This window comes from Thermobia domestica, unplaced genomic scaffold, assembly GCF_964235325.1.
Source record: "Thermobia domestica unplaced genomic scaffold, izTheDome1.hap1.1 HAP1_SCAFFOLD_282, whole genome shotgun sequence".
Lineage (NCBI taxonomy): Eukaryota > Metazoa > Arthropoda > Insecta > Zygentoma > Lepismatidae > Thermobia > Thermobia domestica.
The window spans coordinates 103,133-119,281 of NW_027655997.1; the positions used below are offsets into that span (position 1 = coordinate 103,133).

Genomic DNA, 16,149 nt, shown 5'->3' on the forward strand with positions numbered 1-16,149 from the left:
TGCATTATAGGTTTTAAAGCATAAAGCATTAGTGACCTTTCCGAGTTATTGTATGTTTTCCAAACTCAATTTTTCTCTTCTGTTGATGGCAAAATTGTTCAGCGGATCCTTCTAGGCTTAGAGTCAACGCAAACAGTTCTTGTCAGTATCTGATTTAAAGTGTACAAAACGTTAGTACCTTACTCCCTGTCTGCGCCAATACATATTACACGTTATTTCTCGAGAAGTTTGCAAAGTCTGATCTGCATTTACCATCTCTTTTCTCTTTATTTTTATTGCTGCTTCCAATGGTGATATTCAATTTAAGTCATTCCATTTACAAAAACACAACTTTCTCTTGAGTTGGGAACACTGTTCATCCAGTGCTGTTTGTTAATACACGAGCAGATGTCGCCCTTTCTCTAGTTGCTTCGTGCAAAGTTTCGTTTCTCTGTCTCTTTCAGTTTCTCCGTTATCACGGTTGGAAATTCTAAATTATATTACAAGGTGCAAACGTAATTTCATGATCTTGTCGTTAAGTCGGCAAGGGTTAATGTTCTCGTAGAGACCTGCTATTTCACTAATGCATGTTTATGGTCACATAGAATACATCTGTGTGTGGGGGGGAGGTGCGTATCGCAACACGAAATTACCCAAAATAAGGGACAACCTAATATATACAGACCGTTCCATAATTCGTGTAATTTTCTAGAGCACTGACAGAAGATTAAGTTTTCACACTAATAATGTGAAATTTGGCATTCTTATTCGAAAATGTCTGAATTTTTACATTTCAAAAGAAAATAAGATAAAATCACTGTTTAGCCCCTCTTTTGGGGCCGTAAACACAAAAGTTCATTTTCCCCAGATAGCATGTAAGCTTAAATCAAGGGTCGCTTTCCCTTGATTTTGGCTTAGCAATGTACAGTTGATGCGACAAGCGACAATCAACGTTTATTTTAGCTTGTTTTTAACTTGAAAAGAAGCTTGAATGAGACAAGCGACAATCAACGTTTATTTTAGCTTGTTTTTAACTTGAAAAGAAGCTTGAATTTATCAACTTTCTACTAAGCCTATTTCAAGCTTGATTCAAAACGCTTGACGTTTGTCGATTGTTTAGCAAATGGAGCCATCTGTAGGATTGGTGAGTAGTCTGAGATTTGGCGCTTGATTTCTTCCAAAAGGTAAACAAAGGTAAGCTATGTGTATGAAATGTAATAGTAAGCCCTACTTTAGTTTTAGTTACAAAATAAAAAGGTGATTTTTATTTTAGACTACTGCGCTGAGCGCTTTTAGGATAGTATTACTTTTCAAATATGGATGGAATTTTATGTTTATATCTTTTATGTTGTTTTCTTTTTTTTAAGTGTGTTCATCCGTATAAAGTATACCATATTTAGTCATTGGATTCTTTAAAGTCAGTGATGGCTCTTGACAATTAGCATCAGGATAGGCGCCCGAAGGGGAGGGGGTGGGGCCCGGGCCCCCTTTGGCTTACGAAAATGTATATGTAATATAGGAAACCATGTATATTAAATACCAGGCGTAATATAGCAACCATGGAGATGGGCCCCTCCCTAGAAAATTTTCCTCGGGCACCTCTGAATATCAGTACAAAAATTAGAGCGTTAACTTCAGCAGACGGCTTTATCATATTAAAAATTTATAGGTGGAATACTTGATAACTGTTAAGGCATTGCTTTAGCAGACGGCTGTACCATATTTATATCGATTTTATGGTCATTTTTCACTAGATTTGAGATAATACTGTTACATATAGAGAATTTTCGAACTTGGGGGCCAAAATCAGGTAAAACCACCGTGTTTACAGGAGAAATGAGTTGGTGTTACGTAACCGTAATTACTAACATAACTAACCAAACCTAATCTAAATCATTAAAAAACAGAAAATATAGGAAGAAAGTACGAATTCAGGTAAAATCACAATGTAAAAATTATTGCGGATATTTTATGTATTTTTCCACTTTCCTCGTTTATGTGCGTGTCCTCCGTCGCTGACACGCCTGCTCTCTACGAACGCATCCCCTCGCTCCGCTCGGGACTCCCAGCTACACTCCTGCCCTGACTCGGTTAGATGGCATTCGTGCTTTTTTTGTGGCCACCTAGCACAAGTTGGTTCGTGGTTTATGCACTAGCTTCTCATTTAGTGGATATTCTACAAAAAGAAACCGGGAAATGCAATGTGTGAACATTTGGTAGAACCATCTGCTCGAGTAATGCCCAAGTATCTTAACCCAGCCTAACCTAAACTAACCCAAACTAACTTAACCTACCTAAACCATAAAAAACATACAAAATATATAACAAGAAAGTACAAAATTTAAGCAAAATATTGCCACCCCCAGTTCAAAAAATATGCCGTTACATAACACTTTACGTAGCATAGCTGAGCGAACGAAGGGGAATAGATGCCCCGCAGGGCTCGTTTCCCCCCCCCTACTTTTTAAGTTACACGCGTTTGGCATTGCAACCATTGCAGACGGTCATTTTCCAAAGCTTCATATGTACTTACTGCCATCTCATTCCTTGCTTGTATTCGTCTGCCTACCGCCTTGTCAATTAGATCCACCATAACATACTTAATTTTCCATTTCGTAGGATTCTATATAACAGATACGATTTATGAAGTCTAAACACATTAAAATAATTTATTTAATTAGGTAGAGCCATCTGCTAAAGTTAACCCCATATTAATAATGAAGGTAGTTAAATGATAATGTAAGTGTTTTAAACTCAATAAATTGTATGTGCAAATGAGTATACATGGGAAAGTAAGTATGTTATGGTGGAGCTATTTGCCAGGGCGGAAGGCGGTTGAATACAAGCAAGGAACGAAATGACAGTATTTGTATGTTAAGTTTTGGAAAATGACAGTCTACAATAGCTGCAATGCCAATCGTGTGTAACTTAAAAGATAAGGGGAAAAAACGAGTCCTACGGGGCTTCTAATCTCCTCCGCTCGCTCAGCTGTGGTTCGTGAAGTGTTTGTAAAGTACTGCCCCAAATCTAGTGAAAAAATCAACAAAATCGATTTAAATTTGGAGAGCCGTCCGCTAAAGTAATGAAAATTACGTTTTATCTCTACAATCGAGGAGAAAACTGCTTTGAATTAATACATTGCCTAAGCTTTCTTGTTTTAGCTTTCACCGATACACTAAAAATTTTAACTGATGTGGCTTCCCCAAGAATCGGTACGGATGATATTTAAATGGAGCAAGCAAGCCTGGACATTTCACTCATTTTAGAATGCATCATGCTTATCTTTCGTTCCTTATGTTCTTCCATATTTATTCGGAGGTTGGGGGCAAAATTGAAGAATATAAATACTTATGTCCGACTTTATTTAGTAACAATTACTTATTCTAAGGTATACTTCATCAATCTTAGATTAAGTGATATCACTCATTTCATCGCTTTACAATAAGAGCAAGGAAAGGTTCGATCGGGTATGGACTTTTGGGTTTACGGTAAAAGAACGATGAATTTCGAAAAATTACTTATTAGATATTAATAATAATTCAAAATGGATTATTACGCGAAAATAAGTTGGCATATTAGTTTGAAGTTTGTTAGGTAAGAAGTCGAGGGTGTAAGTTTGAAGAAAACTAGGTTTTTCGTTGCTTACATTTTTATCTTTTTATCCTCTAAAAACAGTAACTTCTGTCTCTTAATTGATTTTAGTGCCTTTGTTTACTTTTTTTTTCTACCAGGTGAATGAAGTCTGGATCTAAAATCTCAGAAAAATATTTACAATCTGAACGGATGTAATAAAGAAATAACGCTATTTTTCAGGATTGGCCAAAACCGTGTTTTTTTAAAACTTTTTTTCACTTAAACCGGAATGTTTGCTTTACACCAGTTTTTTTTTTTTTTTTTAAATACGTTTACCTTAGATTAAAGTGGAGTAACCGTTGCCCCTTTTTTTTAAGAGTAAAGGTAATTTGAGGCTGATGATTCGATTGAACAGGGTCGCAACCTCGAGAAATGAACGCAACTCGCTCAAACTAGAGGTCATAGGTCAACTAGTTCTGCAAATGATTTGCCATTACATCATAAATTATTCAGCAGTCTACTCCTTCAGCATTGGTTAAGCTTGAATTTTCCTTGTCGGAGGCATGATAGTCCACAAGTTGAGTGGGGGTTGGATTCGTGAAAAATACTTTTTTAACTTGTCTCTTTAATTGTGATTTTATTTTATCAAGTTTGGAGTTCCCGCCGAACTGCCTGTAGTGCGCTGCCACACTAGCGGACGGTCAACAAAACTTTTCCACAGAAGCTGATTAAGTGTCTAAATTTATAACATTGGAAAGTAGATCGACGAAACAGAGATTTCTATTAAGTTTGACTGTTGTTAATAATAATAATAATAATAAGTTTTATTTAGAAAGATAGTATGAATGGTCCAGAACTATTAGTCACTTCCTGTATTGATTAGCAAATTAAATTAAGCCTATATTTCTGACTGACTAAATTAGATCTTCTGTACTATATAGTCTTTTAAAATTGTCCATTGATTTAATGTGTATAACTATAGAGTGATTCCATTTTGCAGTTCTTTCCCTTTTGGTTCTTAAGTGGCTCCTAAAATATTCACAAGTATGCAAGATCACTGCAACGTATTTCTATCAGTTGACCTCCGTGGACGATGGGTCTGTGGATTTATCGCTTTTGTTATCAAGGGATTCTGGTTTCGAGTTCAAATGAAGAACAATATCTCTCGAGTGCAAACTGAGTAGTGGTTCGGATCTCACTTTAAGCTGTAGGTCCCGTTCTTCATAACCCCGCTGTTATGTCCTTAACCATAGAAAGACGAAGGTGGGTCAAATTTGCCCGCACTTTCTTTTCCTCTTTGCCCGAACAAATGAATTTTACAACGTTTGAATTTTTTGTATTTTCTTCCGTAATCTAAACTTAAATTTAGTTTTATTAGAAAGCACATTATTGTGGTAATTTTTTTTTTTTAGCGCAGGAGACTAAGTACATTTTTTTTAGCAACTTAGAAATGTTAAGAGGAGTACAGTTTTACTTTGAAAGGATCATGTAAACTTATCTATTCTTTGAATGGATGACTAAATTAACATAATCTACTTTTATACATTGAGCAAACGTAATACTCTCAGGTTTAGTATAGTACCTTGTCTACACAGGCTAATGTATTTCAAGCTACTTCATGTCTGCTAACCAAATGCGGTAGTAGTCTGTACTGGGACTTGTAATATTTCCTATTAAAATAAAATTTCACAAGTCTTAAAATAATTTTACAACTCACATTTATTAGTAGCAGTCATTAAATAACTTTAAAATACATTAGTAGGGTTAAAATTGGAATTTACAACCACGAGCAAAATTGACCCCCCTTAGTCTTTCACGTGACCAATTATAGTTTAGTCTTCCTAGGGTTAGTGTTAAGATACACGGATGACTAATGATAGTGAATGATTATGAAGAAATTAGTGGCATGAGAACGGGAAAACCCTCACGAATATGATATTGTCCATCATAAACTCATAAGGCCGGAGATTGAACCAAAAATCCGTCGCACCAAAAGGCAACGTTCTACCTCTGAGCAATCAACCCTTTCCTTCCGCAGTGCTGATGAATGACGTCATACTCTAATGACCTGGTCATAATTCTGCAACGTAGTGGTCTTCTACACACGTCTTCCTAATTGTTCCCCACTTTTCCCCCCAAGATTTCTGATTAAATGAACAGCGAACTCATACTTAAATAAAATCTTTGAGTTTTGTCCCACGATTATGCGGGGCAGCCTAAAGGAGACGGTGATGATGAGAATGAATTTAATAATGGATTGAAAAAAGTGGAGGGGAACGGTAGAACCCTGAGAAAATCTACGCACACGGTGTTTGTCCACCACAAACGTACACCCATGTCCAAAATTATTGTCGCATGTCTATAAATATGTTGTTGTAGGAATAAAATTTGATAACGAATTCGCCCTGTATTTCTTATAATGTTGGTATGTGCATAATCGGCAAAGACATGTATGTGGCAAATTTCATGTCAAAAGAGCAGTAAATAAGAACAATAAAACGAAAATAAAACTTTCTTGTCCATTTGTTTTACTCATTCTAATTTACGTGCTTATAATTCTTTCCCTATAAAATTTTCCACAAGAAGACAGTTATAGATATGCGACAATCATTTTGAACATGAATGTACATTTAATTGTTTCAATGGTTTGTGAAATAATATATTTTCTAGTTATATTAACACCTTCAAAACAATATTCCTAAAATTTATTGCAGATATCAGAATGGTATTTGGCCAAATGCAATCTACTTTAGCTGACCTTAGTGAAAGAGTATCTTCCGTCGAGAAGAAGGTCGACACACTTCTAAGTAATGGTGTGAGTGTGAAAGCAGAGTCCATAAACGAAGAATCCGAACTTCTTGGCCTTCTGCCTCTGCGAACGTTGAATGATTTTCAAACATTTGAGAGAAAGCTTGAAGAACCTAACTTCGGAAAGAAATATGTAAGTATCCTATCAAACCTGTACAAGTTATGAAGCAGGTTTCAAATCTTTGTTATATCTTTTAATTTACGTCTTTTTGGAACATCTCTCTTTTGACTAAATGTTAGCATCAACTCCATTTTTGTCAATTTAGCCATTATCATGTGCATTAGCTATGGACTATAATTTTGGTCAACTTGCCATTCATACTTGCTAATATAGTCATTTAGGCGACAATTAAATCTTTTGTAGTCATTTTTTTTAGAAAATATGAAAAACCTAAAAAAAAAAGTAGTTTATCTTGGTATTTTCCTAATTCTTTTGTTTACAACAGCACTTACATTGTCACAGTAAATTAGATATCTTTTATCAGTCTCACCTATCCGTCACGGTAAATTGGGATTCCTGGATCTGGTTTCTCCATAGTCAATTTGTTTGATTAGTTTCTAGTGTATTTTTAGTTTGGGTGGAGTTTTTCTTGTTGAGATGCGTGCATGTGCATGTATATATTTTTGTGATAGATCAATAGTGTTATCAAGCCATACCCAGCATTACAATTTGAAAATAATTCAAGAGATTTTATTACTTCTAGTCAATGAAGGAACAAAATTATATTGTGAAACTGTTTGATTTGAGGATATCAAAAGATAAATAATATTAGAACATCTTTGTAAACTAGTAGACTTAAAGTACCAAATATTTAGTTTCTTTATTCCTAAATTCTGTTACCTATAAGTTAAGGTAAGTTGAGCCATTTTTAGCTAGTTTTTGTGCGTCATTTAGCTATTTTCTGACACTGCTTGTTGGCAGCACTGATTAACCCACTGTTACTTGTTACTTTTGGAAGTGTATGTAATTTCCATATACATACACACACACAAACACACACACACACACACACACACACACACACATATATATATATATATATATATATATATATATATATATAGTATTTTCTCTAATTCAAAAGGACAATGGTCCTTTTAAATAACCGCTATTCCGATATAAAGCTGAAAGTTACCAAATAAATCCCAGGCAAACAGTTTTTGTTAGTCACGTAGCCCATTTGATACGGCCTTCCGTGAAACTCAGAACCCCACGCCTTTTTTTTTTTCACACTTCACATTACGGTATCTAAAAATTAATCTAGTTTCATTCATGCTTTGTTTTTTTTCCACTGGTAGAAAATGAAATGAAATGAAATCTTTGAGTTTTACGTCCCACGATTATGCCGGTTAGGCTAAAGGAGACGGTGATGATGAGAGATGAATGAAGTGGTGGAATGAAGAAAATGGGAGGAAACGGGAGAACCCCGAGAAAACCCACGAGCACGGCGTTTGTCCACCACAAAGTTCACTTGGCGGGGGCTGGGATCGAACCCGGGACCCCAAGCACCAGAGGTGAACGCTCTACCACTGAGCCACCGCGCCCCCACTTTCCACTGGTAGAAAAACATAACAATACGGACCCTTATATATATTGTTTTTCTTTTTGATTTCAGCATGCATTAGATCTAAATACTTTCCTTTCTTTCAGGTAAAAGTATTACTGTCAATTGGTGGTAAGGATTTTAAAAGGTTTCGCTCACAATGCAATAAGAAGAACTTTGTGCGACAAACTCGCAATGGAATTCTCCTACTCTGGCAGGAAACCAAGGATCATGAAGCAAAAAAGCACACCTTTGGGTCCAACCAAATGTACAATAAGATCAACAGTAAGTTGATTTGAAAAGTTGTACTGAAATATTTAACTTCATTTATTTATTTATGCTAGTAACCATACAAAATTCCAGTTTGCTAATTATTAAGTCTTACTTCTCTCGTACTGGACGTGTGTTCTCATATTAGTATGTCCCAAGCAATCAGAAGTAATTCTTCATGAATAAAGTATGCTTTGAGTACTTTAGGATTCTTTTACTGTCAAGTAGTAAAATATGTAAATGTGTTCACCCTTACTGGGTGAATATAACATCTGTGTAGAATGTATAGGAAATTCAATAACTAATCCAACACTCTATGTTGTAAACAAAGCTTTACTGGCAAAGTACATATTTAAACAAATCTTTGCTTGAAAAGGCATTCAAAAGAATTTGTAAGGTGTACGGAAAATCTAAAACCAAATAAAATTCCAAGGTAGGAATGATTCCAGGGCTAAATAAAGTCAATAGTGTCAACGAATTTAAATTAAAGTACAGTGTAGGAATCACTACTGTGAAGTATAATTTTGCGCCAGACTTTTCGTGTATACCTGTAAATTTGATACTGTCTACCACACGAATATAACTTTGTTGGGTTGGCAACACTGTTAGTCTGGTAGTATTACATAGTATGCCAAACTATCTCCCCTGCCGATATTTTAAAGGTGCAAAATTTCAGAGCTCTTTGTCTAACACTGGAACGCAGATAAAACACTAGAAGAACATAGCTTTCGAAGTTACCATAATTCCAGTATAAAAAGAGAAAAGTTGCAGGCTTTCAAGACGGCGAATAGTCAAACTTTCGTCTTTCTGTCGTCTTCATCTTTCAATTTTTCGTGACAACGAAGTTAGCCAAAACCTAATGTGTTTTTGGTAGTGTTATTTAAGGCGATTTTAAACGTTGACTCAAAACCATATCACCACTAAGGGCACCGGAAGAAAGTCTTGTTACACTTGTATCGAAAAATGTAACTTTTCCATTATATAATATACCAAAAGTGTGGTGGAAGATAACTTTCTATAGTACCCTTACATAAAAATCACAAAATAGGGGCCTAGCTTAGGTGACTTGAAAAATAATATAGGAATTAGTTTCAGCTCTAGGTATCCATGTTTAGAAACCATACCATAATTCCGTAAAGCTATTTAAGAGGGAAATTTATTTCAAATGACAGTTTTTTTTAAAGAATAAAAATCGCTAGTATTTGCTTGAAATTCTATCTTTCTTTTCAGCTGCTGTTCGTAAGATGTACACCGTCGCAACAGAAGAAACGGTGAAGGAAGTATTGGGTGTTTGGCTGCAGCAGGCGGAGACTAGACTACTGCGTAGGTAAGTATAGTTTTACCTATTTTAATTACAATCACGAGAGAGATCGGAAAGTTCTTACCATCACTAAATAAGCTAGGGATCTGCAACTTAGTCCATGGACGCGTTCTTCTCTACATATACGTTTTGTATTCACTACATTTCTCACATCTATAGGTCACTAGATCAATATCATATGCATAGAATTCTGTGGATTTGGAGGAAAAAGAGATTTACAGCGTTTCAATGCCTCTTACTTTCCCGGACCCCAAGATATGAACATCTTATTATAATAATTGTAATCCTTCCCTTTTTCTTCCTTTTAGGATATGTATCATAAAACGCTTTTGTAATAATTTTAAATGAGAAGTTACTTCCATATTTCAAATCTTAAAAGATTTAGAGATATCGACATTTTATTAGAATAATTGTAATCCCCACCTTTTTTTTTCTCCTCTCCACATCGTTTCTTTCCCTTTTTACTAGCATGTCAAAAAAGAAAAAAAGGGCCGAAACACGTGGCAAAGTATTTTAAATGAGAAATGGAAATACTGAACTTCAAATCTCTCACCTTAAGGGATTAAATACTTTACTATAATAATTATAATCCCCATCCATTTTTCTTTCCACCCCCCTTTCTTACCTCCGAGGCATATTTCAAAAGCGCTTAAATTCTTATCTACTTATTTTAAATAATATGAAAATACCAAATTTCATGTTTCAAACCTTCATAAATTCAGAGATTTCGACATCTTATAATAATTGTAATCCTCACTCCTTTTCTTTTATTTCTCACCTTTTTTTTCTTTTTTTCCTTTGTACTAAAATATCAAAAACCGCTTAAATATGTCAAATTATTTGAAATGAGACATCCGAATATCAAATTTCAAGTCTGTAACCTTAAGGAATTCGGAGATATGGTCATATTTTAAAAATACGTCCCACACCTATTTTCCTCCCCTTCCTTTCGAGTTTGCAAAAATCCTTCCTTAGTGGTATCCTACGTAACAATTCCCATGTACTGTCCATATTTAACTTGTCTATCTTAAGCGATTTGGCCTGTGCAAAGATCTGTCGGTCACTCAATCACTTAGGTCTTTGTATTTTATATAGCGAGATGAGTTCATTTTTACGCACTCATGTATTAGTACACAGTGAAATGAGATGAAATGTTTACCTTGTATGTATTTATTATTTTATTATCCCGTATAATTTAGCAACTTGCCTGTTACTTTCCTCGGAGGATGGAAATTTTAACTAAAATCGAGATTCATTACTGTTTACATTTTTATTTTCTTGTCTTCTGGAAGAAAGTGCCTCTGTTAATTTTATTTTTTGATTACTCCTATCTGCTGAATGAAATCTTTTTTTTTTAAGAATAACTTTTATTCCTTGATTAATTTTGGTGTTGATTACTTGTTTTCTATACTGCAGGAAATTTCATTTTTTGAAAACTGCGATGTGCCAGAGTAATAGAGAGATAGGCACTTACTGTTATATTTGCCTTCTAAAAACATTCCCTACCTGCTGCATGAAAAACAGAAAGCAACTAACCTATTTTTTTCTTGACTAATTTTAGTGTTATTTTACATCTTTTCTATCTACTGAACGAACTCATCTCATGAGAGAAAAACTACAATACCACCCTCTTTCTTGATTGATTAGAGTTAATTACTTCTTTTCTATACTAAATGAAACCATCTTACATTCTGGAAAACTCTGCAATGCCATTGTAATAGAGAAATATGCAATTGCAGTATCTTCCAGACGATAAGATTATTTCGTTTAGTATAGAAACAAGCAATAAAGTACTATAATTAATTAAGATACAGATGGTATTGTAGTTTTTTTTCCTTCTCAGAAGATACGGTTTCATTCAGGAGATAGAAAAGAAGTAAAATAACATTAAAACTAATCAAGAAACAGATTTTTTTTTCCTAGAAGATAAAGACTTCAGCAGTTAGAAAATTTTGTTAAAAGACAAAATAATAGTAAATGCACATTTCTCTCTTACAAAGACATTCCCGAGTTTTGGGGAAGATAAGACTTCATTCAGTATGAAAAAGAAGTAATCAACACTAAAATTGAACAAGAAATAAAGGTTAATGTTTTATCCACAAGATAAAGACTTCATTCAGCAGTGGCAGTAATAAAAAAAAATTTAAAAAGTAAGAGTAGTTTTTTTCCCCAAAGACAAAAAGATTTCAATAGGATGGAGCACGCCAAAGTATGCGTATGCGTAAACACTCAACAACAAATTAACAGGAAAATAAATAGGGAGACATAGGTCTTAAAATGCATTCAGAATTTGACTGGATTGAAGTAAATGAAGTGATTTTCCTGCCTTGTGCCATGTACACTGAGAAATGTTTCTGCTTTCAAAGATGGGATATAAAGAACTAGGTCGATAGGTCGCAGGAGTATTTATTACTTCTCTATAATGAATTGTGAAACGACGCTAATGACTCCGACACGACGTTCCATGAATATGGGTCAAATAAACTTAGTGTTACATTTACGGTAATGAGTCATCCCTTCTTCATTTGATATGTATGATGAAGGCAATATGCATGTCTTCCTATCAGTGATTCTTGTGTTTTGAAAGAATGAAACGTTGCAAAGATGTATTCCTCCGCTGTAAGACTCAGGATTAAAATCCGTTTGTTTTACTGTCACAAATAATTCCAGTGAATTGTTGTTTAACACCTCTTTACGTGTTAGTCACCAGTAACTTTTTTATTTTTTATTTTTAAAGAGAAATATTTCATTGAAGCTCTAAGGTATGTTCCAAACTCGTTGCAAAATGGTACGAAGTTGTCCGTGTACACGGTGCCTACCTTAGTAAATTCTACACTTTTCCTGTGAATTGCGAACTACACTTTCCCATGCGTTCTGTTGTACTTGACGCAGGATAACGCCTTGTAGGTCATCATCTGCCATTTATGTTGCTCCGTGAAGAATACAAGGTATATAGATTCACACACTTATGACCTATCTTTCCTGTGAATCGTGAGATCAGATTGCATTTCATACAAGGCATGGAGAGAAAATTACAGAAATAAGTAAATATTTGTTCTTCCATCTCTCAGTGATTTCTTATATCAGTGATTACTTCGTTTGTTTTTCGTAACGCCGTGCTTATACAACAGGAGCGAGTGAGTCAATATGACATTTTCTGGATTCATCTCAATTGATGCTCTCACAGAACAATGCACATTTTCAGCTAGGAAATTAAAAAAAAACTTTACTGAAAATTTACTGGCACTAGAACATTGAAATAGGTAAAGTGAATAAATACCATGCAGTGGTACCAGTGATGAAACGAGTAACATACTTCGTGACTCGTGATCCCGAAGTAGTCAGATCCCTGACCCTGTATGACCCAGACAGATTCGTGCGATCCCGAGACGACTTAATATCAGACTGTGGGAGAGTATGTTGTAACAAACGCGATTCTTTCCTTTCAAGTGTTTCTTATGAGTGATCGTCAAAATTTAATCAAATAAGGCTGTAAAACGTAAAATGTAGAATATAAGGGATGCCGCTAAACCGAAAGAGTGTTTGGGTAATGTTTGTGTATAGTAGTGTTTAAAATTACTTTATTAATTTTCAGTATGGGAAGATGAATTATATTGTATTTGACATAGTCAAGCCACTTTGAATAAGAAGTGTCACACTACAAATCGAACATCTGAATAGGTGAGCTCGATTAGGGAATATTAATTCACTATAAAAATTCTACCGTAATGCTATAAAGATCATATTTGGAGTGCTTCCAAGCCATGGATCACCAGATCTGAGAAACGAGTGCCAGACTCTGTTGCCTTGTGTGGCACTTACTTCAAAGAATAATAATGTATTTTAATGAGAGCGTATTTATAAGGTAAACAATATGAATGTTTTCTTTTAACTGTGCAATCAATTACATGTTTTTCAGTACGTATTTATGATCGTTATTTTGCAGAGAACGAAGAAATTCAAAACCTGTAGTGGAAGGTCACACCGTTGAAGTTGAGGAACCCAATTAAGGAAATAAGTTAGAAATAATACAAAATATGTAAATAAGTTCAATAAATAACATTGTAATACAAGCTGATTGTTTTCATGGAACCTTATATCAGTTATTGAGTAGAATGTAGGGATAATTTATTTCAATTATGTAGCAGCAGGATGCGAAATCATAACAGTTATGATCGGGGAGAGATAGGAGTAAATAAATAAGTAAAAAAAAAAATTGCACTGGAAAGTTTTGAAATGAAGATTTTATATATTGAACATCCAAAATTATTGATATATGTAAGGTTAGGGATAATGCTTATCCACTAGGTTGTCCACTAACTGCACAGATTTACTGTAAATAGTTTGTATACTTCTGACAGTGTCGATGTCACCTTATCTCTCCAGTAAATTATTGAGGATGAATTTTCTTCCAAAATTTTGAAGTATGGGAATGGCCATCCTCAGTATTTCGCACCCTGTGTAGCAGTGGTTCTAGGATTTAATTTATATTTCTTTCTTTCCTGAAATCTGATAATTTAAAAGTTTGCTTAGCCCTTGACGTTTGTCTAGTGGTGTACGTCTTTGGTGCGCCTAGGGTCGTGGTCGATTCCCAGTGGAAGACCTTACAAACACTGAACGCATTACTGTTCGGATTCTACAGGTCAGTGTCTCATGTAAAACTTCGTGCTGAAACGGGACGCTCAGCTTCAACATCAAACTGTGGTTAATGGTAAACTAATTGGATGCTGATCTGCCAGGTCGCATAGTATATTCACCAAGGAACTCAGGAAAAGTGTTGCTTTCTATGTTGAGATAAGATACTAATCTCAATAGACTGGAGTATGGGGTATATATTCAATACCAATGTTGTGTGAGACATGGATTTATATTTTAACATGATATTTCAATAATGTTACTCAACAGAAATAAACCTGAACCTCGTGCTGCAAAGACGCATAATGGACGAAGGAAAGAAGCATAATACAGATTGTGAAAGTATACATTATTTTGCTTTCATTTTGACCGAACACAACTATTCTTTTTCAGAACATTGCTTATGTAGGTTTAACAGTCCTTTCGTCCTCACCTTTACGTTTATTTTTGCAGGATTATTGTCTATATGAGGTTGATTTCATTTTGTATAAGGTTTGATGTGAGGCCCAGTAGTGTGAACCTTGATACAGATTTGTTTCTGCACGTGAGAAAATGATTTATCTGGTTGGCGTCATGTATAATATTTGATGTGAAGGTTAGTATAATGTTCAGTGTGTAAGTTACATAAATGATGGTGTGTGTTCTTTTGCCATCTGAGGGTGTTTGGATATTACCACCACTTTATTGGCATTCTTTTAAAAATATTGCAGAAACCATAGCCTACTACTATGTTTACTATTAATAGTAAGTATGGTATGGTTTCCCCTATATATATTTAAAATAATGCCAATATCTAAACACCTCAGATGGCAAAAGAATACACACCATCATTTATGTAACTTACACATTGAACATTATACTAACCTTCACATCAAACATTATACATGTCGCCAAGCAGATGAATCATTTTCTCACGTGCAGAAATAAATTTGTATCAAGCTTTACTGAGAAGCTTGCAATAAACGACACATATTAAGCATGTGCTAAACTTGAAGTGGACAGCTTGAAATAAGCTTGAGGTGACAAGCCTGTAGCAAGCATTATGTACCAAGTTTGAAATAAACTTGAGGTAACAAGCCTGTAGCAAGCATTATGTACCAAGTTTGAAATAGACTTGAGGTAACAAGCCTGTAGCAAGCATTATGTACCAAGTTTGAAATAGACTTGAGGTAACAAGCCTGTAGCAAGCATTATGTACCAAGTTTGAAATAGACTTGAGGTAACAAGCCTGGAGCAAGCATTACGTACCAAGTTTGAAATAAACTTGAGGTAACAAGCCTGTAGCATGCTTTATGTAACAAGTTTGCAATAAGCTTGAGCTGACAAGCTTGAAACAATCTTACAGTATAAGCCTATAATATGCTTGTCGCCTGTCAACTTCGTCGCTTGAATCAGCCTTGATATACGCTTACAGACTTGTCGTAACAAGCTTGGAACAAGCTTATATCCTTGTCACGACAAGCTTATATCATGCTTGTGGCAAGCTGTTTCTGTTATCTGGGTCCTTATGGGAGATTCAATGTTAAATTTTAGAAGCAGTTTTCTTCAATAACTATTGCTAACGATTTTGGTACAAGTGAGTGTTATTTGATACAAAATGCAAGGAAAATGCTACTGGAGTCGTCCTAAATATTATTTTGGGTAAGGTTCCTCCTTTGGGGGGCAAGGGCCATATAAAGTGGTGGGTGGAGTGTTACCAAAATCAAAAATTTTATTTTAGGAACGCCAGTGAGCGTAAGATTAACCACAAATACCACAAAACTAATATTCTGATGCTCCTTGCATGTGCCAGTAACTTATATGGGGCTAGAGTCCCCTTCCAAAAGTCTCATTAAAAATTCAGCATAATTACTTTTGCACGGACATACGAAAAAAAAAAACAATTTTGTTTTTGTCAATTAATGTGAAATTTGTTGTTATTGTAGTAGAAAAGTAAGGTTTTGAAATCTTTATTTTGGTAACGCACTACCTGAGGGGGGAAAGGGGGCGTAGCGTAAGATGGTGGATCTTTATTAAAAT

The 16,149-nt window shown here is 34.9% G+C and overlaps 1 protein-coding gene across 1 annotated transcript; it reads left to right on the forward strand.

Moving 5' to 3' along the window:
* Positions 1–1,098: 1,098 nt before the first annotated feature.
* Positions 1,099–13,568, forward strand: LOC145676667 (uncharacterized). The gene is made up of 5 exons (XM_081747511.1): positions 1,099–1,123; positions 6,267–6,493; positions 8,012–8,189; positions 9,405–9,501; positions 13,442–13,568. The coding sequence occupies exons 2-5, from the start codon at positions 6,275–6,277 to the stop codon at positions 13,503–13,505; spliced, it is 558 nt and encodes a 185-aa protein (XP_081603637.1). The 5' UTR covers positions 1,099–1,123; positions 6,267–6,274; the 3' UTR covers positions 13,506–13,568.
* Positions 13,569–16,149: the final 2,581 nt, after the last annotated feature.